Below are 16,473 nucleotides of genomic sequence, written 5' to 3'. Positions count from 1 at the left end.
GGCACCAAGCGGCTGCCGCAGGCCATCATCATCGGCGTGAAGAAGGGGGGGACGCGGGCGCTGCTGGAGTTCCTGCGGGTGCACCCCGACGTCCGCGCCGTGGGCGCCGAGCCCCACTTCTTCGACCGCAACTACGAGCGGGGCCTCGCCTGGTACAGGTACCGCTCCCTGCCCCCCTGCTCGTCCCGGAGCCGCGACGCGGACACCCGACGGCCGCGGCGACCGCGGGGAAGGCGGGCGGCTCCGTCCCGTGCGCCCCGGCGGGGCAGCCGTCGGCGGGACGGGGCCGTCGGGCTCTGCCCCGGCCCGGGGCCGGGTGTCGTCGCCGCGGAGCGCTTCGCTTTGGGGAGGGAAGGGGGGAGCGGGCGGCCCCTGCTCGACGGGGATGAGACGGCTCCGCGCTGCCCCGCGGTCGCCGCTTTCGAGCAGGTCGAAGGAGCTCCCGAGGCTAAATTTAAATGATCTGAACGAGCCGCTAGAGAAAACAAAACAAAACAAAATAGAATAAAACCCACCAGCGAAAATCTTGCTTCTCCCTGCGCCGGATTCGCTGTCCCCGTTAATGCAGGCGGCAGCTAGCCGTTTGTAGACTTTAAATTAGGTAAACTGCATTTAATCTTTAAATTGACGGTTAAATATTAATTTTCTGAGCACTCTTATTTTGTTCTGCTCCCGGAGCTTCTGCAGGTTTTTAACATAGACTTTCCTTTAACTTTCACGAGCCGGCGTGTCGTTATGGCATGGCTGGCATGCTTTAAGTATCAGTTGGATACTGAACCAGCGCCGTAGAGTACAGTGCTCTCAGCAAAGGCAGATTTTGATTTCCCACCAGTACCCCAAGCACAGTAGTAACATTAGAGATCGGGACTGGCGTGGGGCAGGTCTGCGTTAGGGATCGAAAACTTGGTCCTCCTGCAAGCACGGGGATGGGTAGGTAACTCAGCGGGGAGCAGCCCGGGGCTCCCYGGCACCCGCCAGCTCGTTTGCCCACGGCTCGGGTTGAAGGGGACCCAGGGTGGGCAGAAGATGTCCGGTCGGTGGTCCTTCGCCCTGCGCGCACAGCCACCCTGCCGCTGACTTTGGGTTGCATCTGGTGCTTGGGTCGCTCAGGTTCTGTTATCACAAATCTTCTTAATACATCTTTGTGCTGAATGTTTGCAGGAATATAAGGCAGGTCTGAAAGTTGAAACTTGGAAGCGAGGTGGTAGCCACGAAGTTCTGGATTTTAGTGGCTTTGCAGTCTGAAAAACTCCCACCCTCCAAGTGCTATTAGGATTAAGTCTTTTTATTTGTTTTATTCATTTTTTATGCTGCTATCCCACAGCAGTTAGTGAAGTGAAGGCAGGATAAGATCTGGCTAGAAGGAGTCTCTTTGAAAGCACTTTCGTTTTATGCAATTGTAGCATTTCAGTGAAGTGTGCAGCCTGTCGTCCCAGGGTGACCAGGACAAAATCTTTATCAGTGCAGTTTGTTTTTTTAAAAAAATATGCATCTAGCATTTTGAAAGGAGAACTGGAGTATTACAAAGCAGAAGACCTGTCAAGATTTATTAGAAAAATGGTGTTGTATGTGTTGAACTCTGTTTTTAATTAGGTACCTAAATTAGACCATAAAATGGTTGATTAATCTTTTACAAGTAAGAGGTAGAAGGGGCGAAGGAGAGAATAATGCTTATGATTACATTAATCTGTTATCCCAGATGCAGTGGGGAAAAATCAATATTTAAAGGAAACATATTATTTTAAAATTTGGAGATACTGGCTCCCAGGTTGCCCATAAGTTTTGAAATGGTTTCACCTTAGGAACTGCTGAATTTTTAGAAGCACGGGCCCTATCCCTGTTACATGGGATTACATATTAAAGAGTATCCAGGCAAGTGGGCTTTTTTTTTGTTTGTTTGTTTTTTTGTTTTGTTTTGTTTTGTTTTTTTGGCTTAAATGTGACTCCTCTTCATTGGGGAAACTCCCAAGCATCACATTTAAGTGATGCTAAAAGTCTCGAAGTCACTCGGATATGAAGTTGCCTGGAGGTTTGGAGCATATTGTCTATCCGCAGGATTGGGACCCAAATCGATTTTGGGGCGGGGAGGAGAGTTAGGAGGGAAGAAGAATAAATAATGCAGAATATATTAGGGGGAGAGTACTTGCTGAAATCAGCAGGCAAGTTGTTGGGTCATTTTGCAGCATTTTTAACCAGTTTAATCAGTTTGAATTAGATGCAGCAATTTCGGTGGTAGAAATCAGATACTATATGGCTCGAAACTCCCACCGACTTCAATGAATCTTGGCTCCGCGGCGCTTCTCGGGACCAGGCTATTTCCACAAGCCCCAATGAGGCTTTTATTTATTATCGTAACGTCAATAAGGATRAGCGTTTGTATTTTCTTGTTAATGGCGCAATAAAATCAGATTAAAAATGCTGTAAAATATCTGCTGTGCCAGTAGCCGGGCGTTTAGCTGGGCAACGCTCGTCTTTTGTTTTTTCAGGCGCTTTTGCGCAAATTGACCAGCTGAACTTTGGAATTGGGGCAGTTAACTTGTGCCCTCAGCGCCCAGTCGTTACACTTTAAATCTGGTTGCCTGCCTTTTAAAGGGGGACGATGCAAGTTTTGACCCTTGCCTCATTTGAGGGATGTTTTATTTGGCTGGCTTCTGACCAAATCTGGCCATATCTKTTAAAGAGTTTCTGTTTGGTTGCTGTTATTATTTTTTTTAAGTTGTCCCTGCCTTACAACGATGTATTTAATGTTTCTGCCTGTTCCCGAGATGCAAATGGCATCAGAAGTTTGCTCCTTTAGCTTGACGAAAGCGTCTATTCAGAAGTATTTGTAATTAATCATATTTATATAGCGACTGGTCTGTGCCTGAAGTTTTCACATATGGCTAAATGAAAAAAAAAAACTTTTGAAGGAGGCTGTGCAAACTTTTTTTTTTTCTTGCTTCATTTTCTGCTTGGTGGCAGAGTTGGAGTGAAACGAAAGGTGTTTCTCTTTTGCGCGGCCGGCAAAACAGTATCCAGTGGTGCCGACCCCTTTTCCTAAACAACGTTGGGAAAAGGGGAAAAATCAAATGGATTTTTGGTAGCGAGATAGTTGGAGAGCTAATGGAAATAACTCCAGTAAAAATGTTTCCCCCCCCCCCAATAATGAGTGCAGCATGTTATCTGCTTCAAGGGAAAATATTTACCATGACAGAAGAGAAATGAGATCCAGGCGCTACTGCAAACTAATTATAAGTAGTGCGTGGAATTTTTGGATAATAAATAAGTTGCCCCTCTGCAGCGGGCGGCCTTGCAGTCCGTTACTGAGGCTTTTTTTCGCCTTTTTTTTTTTTGCTTTTTTTTTTTTTGCTGTAACTTGTACATTCTTTCTGAACATCTTTTTCTGTGGTACAGGAGTAAAATAGGATTGCTGTTTCTTGCAACCTTTTCTTGCTGTACAAGATGAGGCAGCGATGGTGGGAAAAATGACTTCTTGCAAGCCCCAGTTGCTTTGGCTATTGCTTCTTATTTCTTGCAGCAATGACCCATTTTTAAATGAAACTAGGAACCTGGAAACCTTTTGTCTTGCAATGAATGTGAGGAAAGGGAAAAAAAAAAAGATGAATAATTACAGTTAGGGTTTTGCTTTTTCTTCTTTTTTTATTTATTTGTTTTTAATCTCGTTTCAGGCCCGGTGGGCGGCAGTGCCCGGGCCCTCCTGCCGCGGGCTGCGCCTGCCCCATCCCGCTGAACGTCGGTGATTTATATTGCTGGTTTGTAGCCCTCTGCTAGGAAAGCCCGGGCCGTGGAGATGCCTGCTGCAATCTCCACAGCAGAGCTATCCCGAGCTCCTTAGTCTGTGGAAACCCAGGCGGGATAGCTTTTTCCCTTTTTTTTCCTTTTTTTTTTCCTTTTATTTATTTATTTTTTTTTTGGTGGGGGTAATGTTTAAAGGCTTCATCCTTTCCTCTAGTGCCACGCTGCCTGCCTTCCTCCTCCTCGCTGGTATCCGTGGGCTGGCCGGCTCAGYGCGATCGGGCCCGGCGGTCTGGCAGCGTGCAATAAATCCCTTCAAATTTACGTTCCCTGGGCTCTCCCACTGCCCTTGATGAGGCTTGGGACCTTCACGTGCAAAGTGCCACYTCACGGGAATTCCCAAACCTGGAGAAACTTCCTCAGCTCCCGTCTCGTTTGTTCTTTTGTTTGTTTGTTTTTTGATTTGTTTTTTTGGTTGTTTTTTTTTTTTAACCCTGGGAACCTCTTTTTTTGCCCTAAGGAGCACGGGAGGGGGTGAGCGGAGCTGCTCCACGCTCACAGCCACTTGACTGGGGGCCGGGCAAGGATACAACTGTTGCCATTAAAAGGAAAACTGCAAATCGTGTGCCGGACAGGGTTTGGCCTGCACGGTCGGCTGGTCTGCTTGACGGCTTGCAAAACCGAGCGGGACATCTCCTTTGGGTTTCGCAAGGTTCGCTGGGCTGGGGAGGTTCAGGAACCTCCCAGCCGGACTTTGCACGCAAAGGGCCGTATCTGCGTGTGGACCGGTGCCTTCCGCAGGTTCCCGTGGGTTGCATTTAATTGCAACGAGCACGTCCCGAAATACGGGTCTGCTCTCCAGCACRGCTTGGCCAAYGGCAATGTTTCTTTCCTCAATTAAAAAAAAAATCAACAAAAMATCGACCCACGCTTTGCGTTGCGCTGTCCTTGAGCAAGCGGGGGCTTTCAGCGGTCGCCCCGGATGTGGGCGTGCTTGCGCCCGCTGGAGCGGGCTCGGCGCTGCCCGCCCGGGCGGCATCGCCTCCGTCGCCCTGCAAAGCTCCGAAGCTGGCGGCCCGCGGAAAGGCGGTTTGGGCTGCCGTCATCCGTCAGCAAGGCCCTTGTGTTTGCGTGGGCTCATGCCTTCGGATCTGAGGAGGGTTGAGCTGTTCAAACAGATGGCAAAGATTATTTGTGTCGCTGGGGTTTCGGCGCGCCGCTCCGGTGGCGGCACGCTGCCCGATACGGCACGCGGGACGAGTCCTTCCCAGCGCGGCGCTGGGGGCGGGGGGCGACGCCGTCTGCCGCGCTCGGGTTTCACGGCCTCACCTGTTGAGCCGCTGAGCCTCTCCGAGTTGACCAGGCATTGGGGGGGAACCTGGGCGGTGGCTCTGCCTCGCTAATGGGATTAGCGCGATGCTCTGCAGCGGGCAGGGGAACGCAGAATCCTTCTTGGCATAAAACCCATGGGAAGAAAAACCCACGGGCTTGACTCTGGGTTTGGGGATTTTTTTTCTTCTTTTTTTCCCCCCGTTTTTTTCTTTTCTTTTTAAGTGGGCAAGGGCAGTGCTCTGTAACACGCTGTGCTCTGGATACCTCAAGGCTCTCTCTGGGAATGCCGTGCTTTCAAGCAGATCCAGCAAGCCCCAGAGGCAGTCTCTATTAAAATTCTACGTAAACGGACACATTCTTGAGCTGTCTTTCTGATCTGGCCCAATACTGAATACGTTTTGCTGTCAGACCTTGCTGGAGCTTGAATTTGGTGCTGTTAATCCATCCCACGTAGGAAGGAGGCCAACGATCTTTCAGCATGCATGTTGACCTCTCGTGGTGRTGTGAATATAGATGATTAGTGGGTTAAGGGGATAATTAATAGGCTGGAACTATGAAGGACAGTTAACATAGGGGCTCAAAGCACAACAAATAGCCAGGAGCATTGTTTCAGCGGTATAATTAGGGGGTCAGGGGGCTATCGGCTGCTACCTGTCCTCACCACGTAGTGGGTGAGGAGTGACAGCAGGAGAGGCCTCTCGGTTCTTTGGGGGAATGGCTAAGTGCTGTGCTCGGTCCTGACTTGCTGCTAATGACTGCATTGGTGCTGGCCCATGCCGTTACATTTTCAGGTCTTGCAGCAGCTCCCAATGTTTCTCTTAACTAGYTTACTCGAAAAACCATGGGCTTTTTAACGCGGCTCTGCTCATCRGACCTTGCCGACAGCAGCCAAAAGGCAACAGAATGGGTGGACCTCCTCTTGACTTTCCTAATGAGGCACCTGATGATGAAGCGTATTGATTATCAGCACTCTCAAAACGAATGTGAGGTTAATTTAGGGCAATGATTTACTGACAATCTAACTGCTGTTAGGGAGCTCCTATGATTATGATATTAATGATGTCCTATCCCCTGCCATCTCCTGGTCTCCAGTTGGTCTAAAAGTTGTTGTGAGTTGCCTAGAGATGAGTCTTGAAGGCAGTGAGCTGAGGTCTGGGCAGGTGGAGGCAAGGAAGGTTGTTAGCAGAGTAATGTCTGCAGAAGGCTGCCTCAGAGCTGTAGGAGCATCTTTGAGGACTGCAGGAGCTGCTCAGATTTGGTGATACACAGTCAATCTTAGTTTGKTCATAGATGTTAGGGGAAGCAGATCATCTCTTCTGATGCTGTGTTGGGCTTCAAACACTCTTGGTGATGATTTTGCTCATGGTATTAGTTCTGAAGGTGGAGGTGGTCGATGAAGTCGATGACGGTGGTTTCGTACCCAGCATTGTCGTGTGCTGGTGGAAACAGGGGATGTTTGGGGTGAGGAATGGGCAGTGCAGGGACATTGTGCACTGCCTTCCTTAGCCATGACCTTGCAAAATCTGCCCTCCRTGGTCTGCAAGCACTTGTGCTCCAATGTCACTGGAGTCTGGAGTCACTCAGGGAGGCTCAGACTTAGRCGGTTGAGGATGTTGATGATACTGATAGGAATGTAAGAGGAAAATACATTTAGACGTGCTACGAGCAGAAGACCTCACGCTCATTTCAAGGAAATGGCTAATTCATGATTTTTTTGTTTTCTTCTGTTGAAATCCCTGAGCGTGGTAGTGCCCTGTTACATGGTAGCAGGGGAGGAGAGAATGTTGTTTGAAGAAAAGCAACATCATGTTTCACTATAGTTTTTCTAAATCCTTTCTGTCCGCTTGAACCTCCTCAGTGGTGGTGCTCAAAATCTATTTTATTTTCTCTCTACAGAAAAGAGAGAAGAGAAGGTCTTTATTGAGGGCCTGGGCAAATTAASACCAGTTTCGAGGGAGTTATATCACTTTATGGCAGCTGAGGGTCTGACCCAGACTGTATTTTGCAGCCATCCAATGCTAACCTTTGTCTGCATGTAACTTTGTACAGCAGCATTAGAGGAGGTCAGATCTGCTCCCCCTTGCTCAGAGGAGTAGTCCTCACTGCTAAGGGCAGCCCRGTGCCTTCTTGCAAGCCTYGCGCAGGTAAAATCCRTAAGATCAGAGTTGTAATCTGGCTGCTCTGCTCAGCTTGTACTGCAGCGCACTTCTGAAAATCCACCCAAGTGGAGTCTAGTTTATTAGAAAAATGATGAGTTGTAACCTCTCCTCTGAATTGGCATGGTTTGTTCCCTCTGGTGTGAATCCTGGCAGCTTAGTAGTCAGGCCAGAAGCAAGTGAGAATTGTGCATATATGTGTGTGTGTGTGTGTGTGTGTGTGTGTGTGTATTTTATATGCATTCTCATAATATTATAGATGGATGTATATATTTTATTCATCTCATGCTGAACATGAATATGGGACCAAATCCTGCATTGCTGTAACCGTGGTCCTGTGACCAGCAAGACCAAGCACAGCTGGAGTTAAAACACTGATTCTCTCACAATTGTACTTCTCATGCGTGAAGTTGGCTCTAGTGAAGAGACGTGTCTTCAATAGCACGCTGGTGGCCTGGGCAGTAAGCTGCTGTTTTTCAGTAACTGTATCTGTGCCTGAATTTCTGGCTCTGTTTCATGAAGTCCTAAGCCCTGCCTGAGTGAGGGCTACAGGATCAGGCCCTCGGTGCACGACTGACTTTAGGAAATGTTTCCCCAGCAGCATGCGCATCCTCTTTGGCGAAATCCATAGCACTGATGAAGTTTGATAAAGCAGCTAGGAAAAAGTGTTATGTTAAACCCCTTAGCTTGCAACTAGCTGCCTGTCTCAAGTATTGACTATAAACTTGTCTTAAAATATAAAACTGTACCAAGTACAGAAGTGCAGTGTATGATGGCTTGGGAAATCTTTTGGAAACTGCTGAGATGGTGAAAGTGATTGAGCACAGAAGAACTGAGAGGACTGACRTTATGCTGACATTAAATTGCCTTAATATTTTGGGTTTTTTTTTTTGTCATCTTGCACGAAGGTCTGTGTGGTTGCAGTTAGTGGCATGAGCCTGGAAAGACGCTGGTGACTTGGTGCAGCAATTTTCTGGTCACTAGGGGGAGGATGAAACCTCGGAGTTTTATTAATAAAATTTTTTGCTGCTTCATTTAGCTATTAAATATTTGTTTAAAACCTGGCAAGACCTGCAGTGTTGGAATACCTTCAGTTTATTTATTTATTTATTTTAAAGATGGGTCGGACTTGAAGCCAAACTAAAGGGTGCTGGAGTAAATCGCAGGTGCGCCGCAGCCCTTGGACGCGAGCGGCGTTTGCATGCAGACGGTGACTAGCGTGCGCGTGCAAGGATGAGAAGCAGCCACTGAAGGGACCCGGGGGCCTTGGTACGGATGGGGCTCCGGCTCGGCACAGCAGAGGGGCTGAACGAGGGCGCTCGGGGAGTTGCTTCAGCGCCCGTGTGCGCTCCTGGAGTCGGGCTGCCGCTGCTTGCTGGGGCATCCCGGAGCTGCCGCGCGCACCGGCTCCTTGGCAGGCTGCCGGTCCTATGCTGGGGCTATTGGCTCCCCCCAGAGACAATTTCAAGGTCACACTGCTAAATGCAGTGTAATAATTAATTAAGCTATATATAAACAGCAAGCTCAGGCGGTCCTAAAGCAGATTAAGAGCCTGTGAGTTTTCTCCCTCTCCCCGGGTTCCTTTCCTTCCTCCCGTCCTCTGCAGGTCAGCTCTGTGGTTGTTGCACATTCAGCTGTCCCACGAAGGGTTATCGTGGTTCCCCCATCAGACCCCATTTTCCTCCAGCCGCAGTGCAGGAAGGGGCACGTGCAGCGTTCCCAGCTGGGAATCGCTTCCCCTGGGATCCAGTACCTAATGCTGGGAAACTACCAGGGATTCACCTTCAATTACAGGAGTTTTGAGATGCCCAGTGCTGGCAGACTCGGTGTAGCAAGAACTGAGCTTCTTAATTTTTGTTTGCTACCTAGGTGGTGGGAAAATTTCAGTGTGGGTTAAAAAAAACATAAAAGCCATCTGTGCAGGTGGAACTGGGGATGGAAAAAGGAGCAGGGCCGAGTTTCGTGGAAGATCGACAGTGAACTTTGAGATTGTAATGAGGCACAAAAAGCCAAACAAATACTTGCTGTGTGACTCTGCAGAGTTGTCAGGTGTCTATAGTATCAAAAACAATGCTTCATTTGACACTCTCAAATCTACCCAAAACTGGTTAAAGCTCACCCTTTGCAAACCCCTAAAGTAAGAATTGGGGGTTCAGGTTTGGTTTAAACTTCAAGTTACTTCTAATGTACCTACAGTAACAGCACAGGAGAAGAATCAGCTGTCTCTTCTGTGCAAGCAAAGGTAATACAAGCTGTCTGATGTTGAGGCTGCTGCAGAAGAGCAAAGCACCTTCCAGCGTGTCCATGTCAGTCTGGGCTTTGCAGTGCGCTCAAGTGCTTGCGGTCTCCACACCCCCTCTGGCAATGTCTGGTTCTTGGTTATGTACAGTGAAACTTTTGGAAAATCTAACAAACCCCGCCGCCGGCTCTGGGGAGCAGTTGGGGAGTGCACACTTACTGCACAGACTTGCTTTCCAGTGACTGTATTGCACCTCTGAGTGCCTCTCTAAGGGGAGCCGCGTGCAGAAGGCCATGCAGGAGAGGCTGAGGATGGCACGGGCTGGTGGGGAGAGTGCCCTGGGATCGTGGGGCTCCCAGGTGAGAAGTCGCGTGGGGTCACTCAAGTCGAGTTCTTCTGCTCCGTCACCCTCTCTAAGACGGGAGCTGACTTGTCTGAGTTGCTGAATGCCAGGATATGTCTACATCCAGGAGATGGAAGCAGAGAGAATAGGCTTTGTGAGGGCTCTCAATGGAGGCCCCAATCAGTTCAGCACCAGCGGAGGGGGACGTCGCTGTCTCTTTGGGAACCCAAGAGTGTAGAGATCAAAGGTGTGGGTGAGTCAATTACAATTCACATTTGGTTCATCCATATGTTTGGGCATTTGAAAGGCTTCAATGGTAACCCATTTTATATCTCTTATGCCCATTGATTTGTTAATCTGACACTTGGTTTCATCTGAATAACAATAGCTCTTATTCAGGCTCCTCSGTGTTCAGGGAAAAGTCATTTCACTTGGGTTGTGCTCCAAGGCCTCAGCACACAGCCCACTGTGCTCTTTATGTAGAGGGGCTTGAGGGACGACGGGATGATTTGTCCGTGTAGTAGGCTTTGGAAGGAATATGAGCTCTCCGCAAGGGGGGACTCTGCTGGTTTGTGTGCCCATTTCACAGCATGGCCAGGAGCTGGTTAGCAAGATGGACCTACTTGTGACGGAAAACTGTCAGAGTTTGGCCTGCTTGATTCAACTCCACAAGGTTCTTTCTGCTTGTCAGTGTGGCCATGGACCTACTTGTCCTGGCCACCAGGATGGGTTACAGCCTAGTGGAGAAGTGGGCACGGTTAAAGGAAAGATGACCCAGGTAGTCAGAAACAAAAGGCAGGCATGAGGAGCCCTCTTAAATACAGCCTGAGCGAGTGTGCTGGGCTAGATCAAGTCATTGGTATGGCGATGTAAAGTCTCTAATTACATGAATACCTTTTTAATTAGAAGCAGTGCTTTGCATCTGTTGTACCTACAGCAGTGCATCTTCACTAGCTGAGTCTGCTCTTTAAAGAGCTCTTGACTGCATTTAGCTGACTTTATGACCAAGTCATGATCCCGTGTAATGACTGGAGGAGAAGGGAACTTTGTGGACAGACCTGCTCCTTCATGTGTCTTTAATTGGTGCCTGTCTGACTCCCTTGCTGGGAATTTCACTCTTTCTCAAGACTGTTTTTGTTTCCTCCTGCTCTGTCCTTAATTTGGCAACCTCGTGGAGCTGAGTACCAACATTGGGATATAGTAGCATGGCTAATCCATAGCTTGCTTTCATCAATCRGACCTGGTACACTATTCCTTTCTTTTGGAATTTAAGTTTATTTTCTGTTCTTGATGTTTGSTTTGGGGGGTGAAAAGGGTGGAGAGAGGCTAAGGAAGCCACAGTGGTCTGATAGGTGTTGTTAGGGGGAAAAAATCTTAATCTGGGTAAATGTGTTCTCACTTATTAACCTGATCTGTTTACAATGGAGCTGCCTTAATTTCCAGTGCACTGGCCACTTCTTTGTGACTGTAAATCGCAAATCCATTAATGAATGGGTCGAGACAGCAATCCCATTTGTATTAAAATGCATTTAGGGATCAGTACTGAGAGGATCAGCAGTGTATTAATTTGCTAGACCTTTTGTTCCATGAGGTGGCAAATATAGTTCGTCCTCATACGGTCCATGCTGGCCAGGCCAGTTTCCAGATTACTGCAGGCTTGTGTCCTGCTCGGCACGGCCTCTTCCTTGCACCCAGAGGAGGCTCCAGCCTTCTTTAGCAAGGAATATCTGCTTATGCTAGGAAGGAGACAGGAGACCTGGGTAAATGAATTAGATAGATCAGCCTGGAATAAAGTCTAAACCAATTTTAAAATCTTGAACCACCCTGTTGGCTGGTCAAGGTAATGAAAAGCCAGCTGGCGAGTCGTGGGGGCCAAACCCTCCCTAACGTCTCTGCCTAGATCCTGCACTGAGGCAGAAATTCTGGTTTCATGGTAGTTCTAAGTCTTTCATGTGAGGTTCTCAAAGCACTTTATTGATGTTAATTCTTGTGCTCACCTGCTTCCTGTGGTACGGCAAGAGCTGGGCCATGCAAGGGCAGGGTGCGCTTGCCAGGTCAGTCCCTTCCCACGTAGCAGGTCTTCTTCTGGCAGCTTGTTCATCACTGGAAGTCTCGGCCACCTCTTGGGTTACTTGTGCTCTGTCAGTTATAGAGAGCATCTCATTATCTTTAAAACTCGAGGAAGCCTGGTGTGAAAAAGTTAGATGTCTGCTTTGGATGTTGCTGGAAAGCCATTTGGAGCAATACAATTGGGATTTGGCAGAAACCTGCCASTGTCTTTAGACCTGTGCTAGGAATATGCATATATATATATCTGTGAGCAAAAAGTACAGAAAAAAGTTGTTATTTTTTTTTTGGGGGGGGTGATGCTGAAAATAGGAAGCTAGCCACTTTCTGAGCTGTCATTCAGAGGACTCCGTTGTTCAGATTCGGCTGTTCAGGAAATGATGCTGGCTTACCTTTAGTCAATGGTATCCCTTCAGAGGCAGARGATGGGTTCCTAGAGATCATGCTTGGCTTTTTAAAGCTATTATTAGACCTTCAGATCTTACATATCTATCTCAGCCTTTTTTCAAGYCTGCCCTGACCTCACTGCCAGGAGCTGCCTTGCTGTGGAGGGACTGAGCCAGTTCTGTGTGGGTCAGCAAACCTGCTTCTGCCCAGCAGCCGAGCTGAAGATGCTTCCAGGGCTCTCTGTGCGGGGGGGGAGAGGGGGAAGTGCTGAGGCATAAAATAAAGGAGTGCGGATAAAAACTTTGCTCCTTGCCATATCCAGCAAGGGAGGAGATGAACTCTCCTCCCTCCTTTGCTATCTCTCAGTGAGGAAGAGGAGCAGGAGTGGGGCTCTCAGGTGGCCACCTCAGCAACAGACCYTTATGGGGCTCCTAACTTTGCATGATGGTTTAATACCGCCTCCCCAGTGGTGGGTCTGCTTCTCTGGTGGGGAAAAGGAGGAGATTGCTTTCACTGGGAATTACAGAGCATRACTGTGAGAGGAAGAGGAGGGAGAAAGGAGGAAGGGCTGGGCGAGCGAAAGGTAGCTTGGCCTCGGCTGAATGCAATCCCCGACGCTTGAAATGCCAGGGCCGATTGCCAACCGAAGCGCTCGAGGTGGGGCTCCTTTCTACCCAGGGCTTATCGGGCAGCACTTGTCTAATCGTGGTTGTAAAGCCCCAGCGTGGGAAGGCTGGGCTCGAGGAGGAGGAATGTGTGTCAAGGTGGTGAAGAAGGCCCTCCCTGTGCAAACCTTGGGCCGCTTGCGCGGGTGCCTAACAAAAGGCCATGTTATCTAGGTGACTTGTTACCTGTCYGTACAGGCACACCGATTAGGGCGTTAATTTATGTGCTTGGGGAGGGGGGCGGGAGGGAAACACAAAAGACCTCTCAGCAGGGCGATGATTTATGGACGGGGCAACAGAGGAACCAAGGTCCTGCCCATATCTTGCTGGCTCTGTTTTGTTTGGCAGCTGTTGACTTGGGCAACATCTAGGTAAGGACTCTGGTGTAGGGGATTTCTTTTTCTTTCCCCTCCCTTCCAGCAAAATTAGCACAGGTGAAATGTAGTGTTGTGGCTGCTCTGGTGGGGAGGGAAGGTGTGCAGAAGCACCGGCTGCATCCCTGTGCTGTGAAGCTGAGGGCATCACAGGAGCAGCTTGCTCTCCCCTGCTGAGRGAATTAATCCTCTGATGGAGCCAGCCAACCTGTCAGTGCAAGCGTGTCCCACATATCTCCACTCTTGCCTGGTAGGTGAGAAAGCAGCTCACTTTGTGTGCCTTGGTGGCACTGCTGGTGGTTAGAGAGGGGCAACATAGTAGTCACTGGTGCACCTGTACTTAACCATGAAGTTGATTTGTAAGTTTATGGTGTAAAAACTCCACATCTGTATAATCTCTGCAGGCTGCCACCCTGGAACTTTCTGGGAAACTGCTGGCTAACGCRGCATTGACTACACAAATGCAGCTCTGGTGCTTTGTCACAGTATGGGCGGTTGGTGGATGCATAAAGAGATGTCTCTCCTCTGCATYAGATGAACAAGACATGCCCATTGGGTCCAAAATGAGATGCTGTCTTCTCGCTGGGTATTGGGCCACCAGTATACCACATAAAAATTCTATACTATCTCCAGGGACCTTCCAGGGGCCTTGTAAAAGGCCTTGAACAGCAGGGACTTTAGGGATGAGGCTGATGGGATAAACTCCCACAGGTTTCCTGGATTAGAAATATCTCCTAATGTCCTAATGGGAGGTGTGAGACATCAGACTTGCTGGGTCTACTCAGTTYTCCAGACAGGACGCAGTGGGGGCTCCCTGCACAGTGTGCAGTGGATAAGTCAGCCAGCCCAGCCTCCTTACATGTCCCTGCAGGAGAGCTCTGTGATGTGGCCAAGGGAGCTCTGCTCTGTGGGCAGTGACAGGCAAAGTTCCCTGAGCTTCTCTCATGGGAGAGGCAATAGGCTTGAATTAGTGGCCATGTTACTCATTTCATGGATTAAAGCTGTGTGCTGCTTCTTGAAGTTCCTGGTGCTTCAGGGCCACCAGGTATAAGCCAGCAGGTTGTAGCTGGTCTGTGATGATGCTTGCAGAGCTGCTCTCTGCACACCTGAACACTTGCTACAACTTCTCCTGGTACTCCAAATGCCTGTGTCCRTGGGGTCCTTTGTGGACAGTTTACCATCTAAACCTTCTAGGAGACTGATCCCTTTGCAGCAAGGAGACACCTTTCTAAGCACTATGATGAGAAGAGATCTCCAAAAGACAGATGAATGGCAGTGCTGGTGGTTTTCCAACATCTCCAAAWTAAGGGAGCAAGTCAGTGGATGTGGCAGCAGTTTGGGGCTAAGGGCTCTGCTCTGTACTTGTTTTGTGTGTGTGCTGCTGAAGAATGAATACCACCAGAGCCCATGGCAGGGTGCTGCCCAGTGCTTCCCTCTTGACATTAAGCTGAGCCTTGGGAGCATCCCTGCCTTCTGCTGGGCTCCTTGACGGYGTATGTGAGAGGCTGTCCCATGAAGAGATGTAGCTCTTTCTACTCACAGCCTCCATAACCTGCGATCTTTTTGAGTAACTCAAACCATCTCCTGGTAGCTGTTACTTCCACTGCAGGCTCTGAGGAAGAGTATGGAGGAGMTGTGATTACATGTGAAGGCTGCCTCTTTTGTGGGGGGCTTCAGCTTTGTGCAAACTTTGTCCGGTTTGGTCCATCATGAGGGAGAAGGGAAYGGGCAAGAGGGAAGAGTCTCTGGGAGAAGTCTGCAGTATGGATATTGCTTGGGCCCCTCCAAGGTGCCGGTATTGCTTGGACATGGGTRACTTTATATAACTGTCTGCTGCATGACCTCTTACTGCAATGGGGCTACAAGGACCCTCAAAGAAGTATCAAGTCCTTTACTGCTGCATGAGGGGTCCCAGGCAGCACGTCCCTGCCTTCGCAGAGTGCTGTGAGGGTCCCAGCCCGAGACCATGGCTTTCCTCTTTGAGTTAGGGTACTCCCGTGGTGTAGCTGCGYAACATAGCCAACCCCCTTGGAGATCAGAGAGGTCTAGGGATGGCTGAACCCAAGTGACAGCAATACTGGCCCTCTGTCCTCCTCTGCAGGGGCCACTTCTATTGCCTTCAYGTACCAGTACTGTGGTTTGGATTTTGCACCAGCTCTGATTTGCTGATCTGTTTTTAAAGCTCTTCCAAGCTGAGTTTCTTTTGCCTAAGTTGAGCTAGCAAAAGCCTGCAATAGCCCCACTTTGGTTTTTGCCTTTTTTCCTGTTACTGCAGTTTAGCTGATAACTCAAGACATTGACTCTCTTCCACTGCCTTTTTTGGATGGGGATATGTGTGTGCTCTGGAAGTAGTGATATATTCAAGAAATAATGTCCCTGGTGTCAAGGGAACGCTGTCTTCRTGCTGGGCTACAAGAGCAGAACTCCTTGTAACTATGAATGCATAAGCAGATCTACCAAATCTTTGCTTAGCAAAGCTTAGAAACATAACATTAAATTAAGGCTATAAATTTATGAGGGAGGAGAAATGGCCAATTCATCTAGTTATGATAGTGTAAGAGCCAGAAGCCAGGTAGAGGCAATCCTGAGAATTTATCTTTACCTCCGAGTGAGCCGGGAGCTCTCAATCTCTGCAGATGCCTAAAATTCTTCTCGCTGTCCCCTTTTCAGGCTGTTTTTCCATTTAATTTACAGGGAAAAGTGTTTCTACTGCTTTGTGATAAACTCGGACATCATGATGGTGATCTTTTGTCCCAGACCTGCAGCAGTGTAACTCCTAAGTCACCTGTGGTCTTCTATCCATAGAAGAGCTGAGCAGAAGTGAGCTAGCTATGTTYTGAGGTGAAAAGCTTTTCGGTGGAGGTGTTGAGGGCTAATTTTGGTATCCTTTAGGTGCCATAAGAGAGAGAAGGAGATTATGCTGGTGCAGCTGGGGCATAGGTGCAGGGACAAACTGTTAAACGCTTCAACAGGCTGAACAAGAGGTGACATCAAGCAGGAAGACACAGATCAGCTGAGACAGTTGTGCCTGGGATCTGCTGGAAAAAAGTCCTAGTTTGCTAGTTAGCTCAGTCCTATTGGGTTTAGGATTTTCCCCCTGCCCCAAATTATGAGTTTCACCAAGCTACCCCCTCCCCACTCTTCTTTTAAACAAGAAATGCCTTTATTTATTTAT

The 16,473-nt window shown here is 48.7% G+C and overlaps 1 protein-coding gene across 1 annotated transcript in view; it reads left to right on the top strand.

Moving 5' to 3' along the window:
• Positions 1 to 16,473, top strand: part of LOC146599593 (heparan sulfate glucosamine 3-O-sulfotransferase 3B1) — a gene marked incomplete at its 5' end in the record, with an annotated part of 31,544 nt that continues 15,071 nt past the window's right edge. Inside the window, one exon of the mRNA XM_085298348.1 lies at positions 1 to 158. Within this exon, the coding sequence (XP_085154474.1) occupies positions 1 to 158 (158 nt within the window). The remainder of the gene's footprint in view (positions 159 to 16,473) is intronic.

The sequence above is a fragment of the Rhea americana genome, unplaced genomic scaffold (assembly GCF_003343005.1).
Source record: "Rhea americana isolate MKP2758 unplaced genomic scaffold, rheAme1 scaffold_138, whole genome shotgun sequence".
Taxonomy (NCBI): Eukaryota; Metazoa; Chordata; class Aves; order Rheiformes; family Rheidae; genus Rhea; species Rhea americana.
Note: the sequence above shows the minus strand (reverse complement) of the source record. Positions and strands in the feature narration are given on the sequence as shown.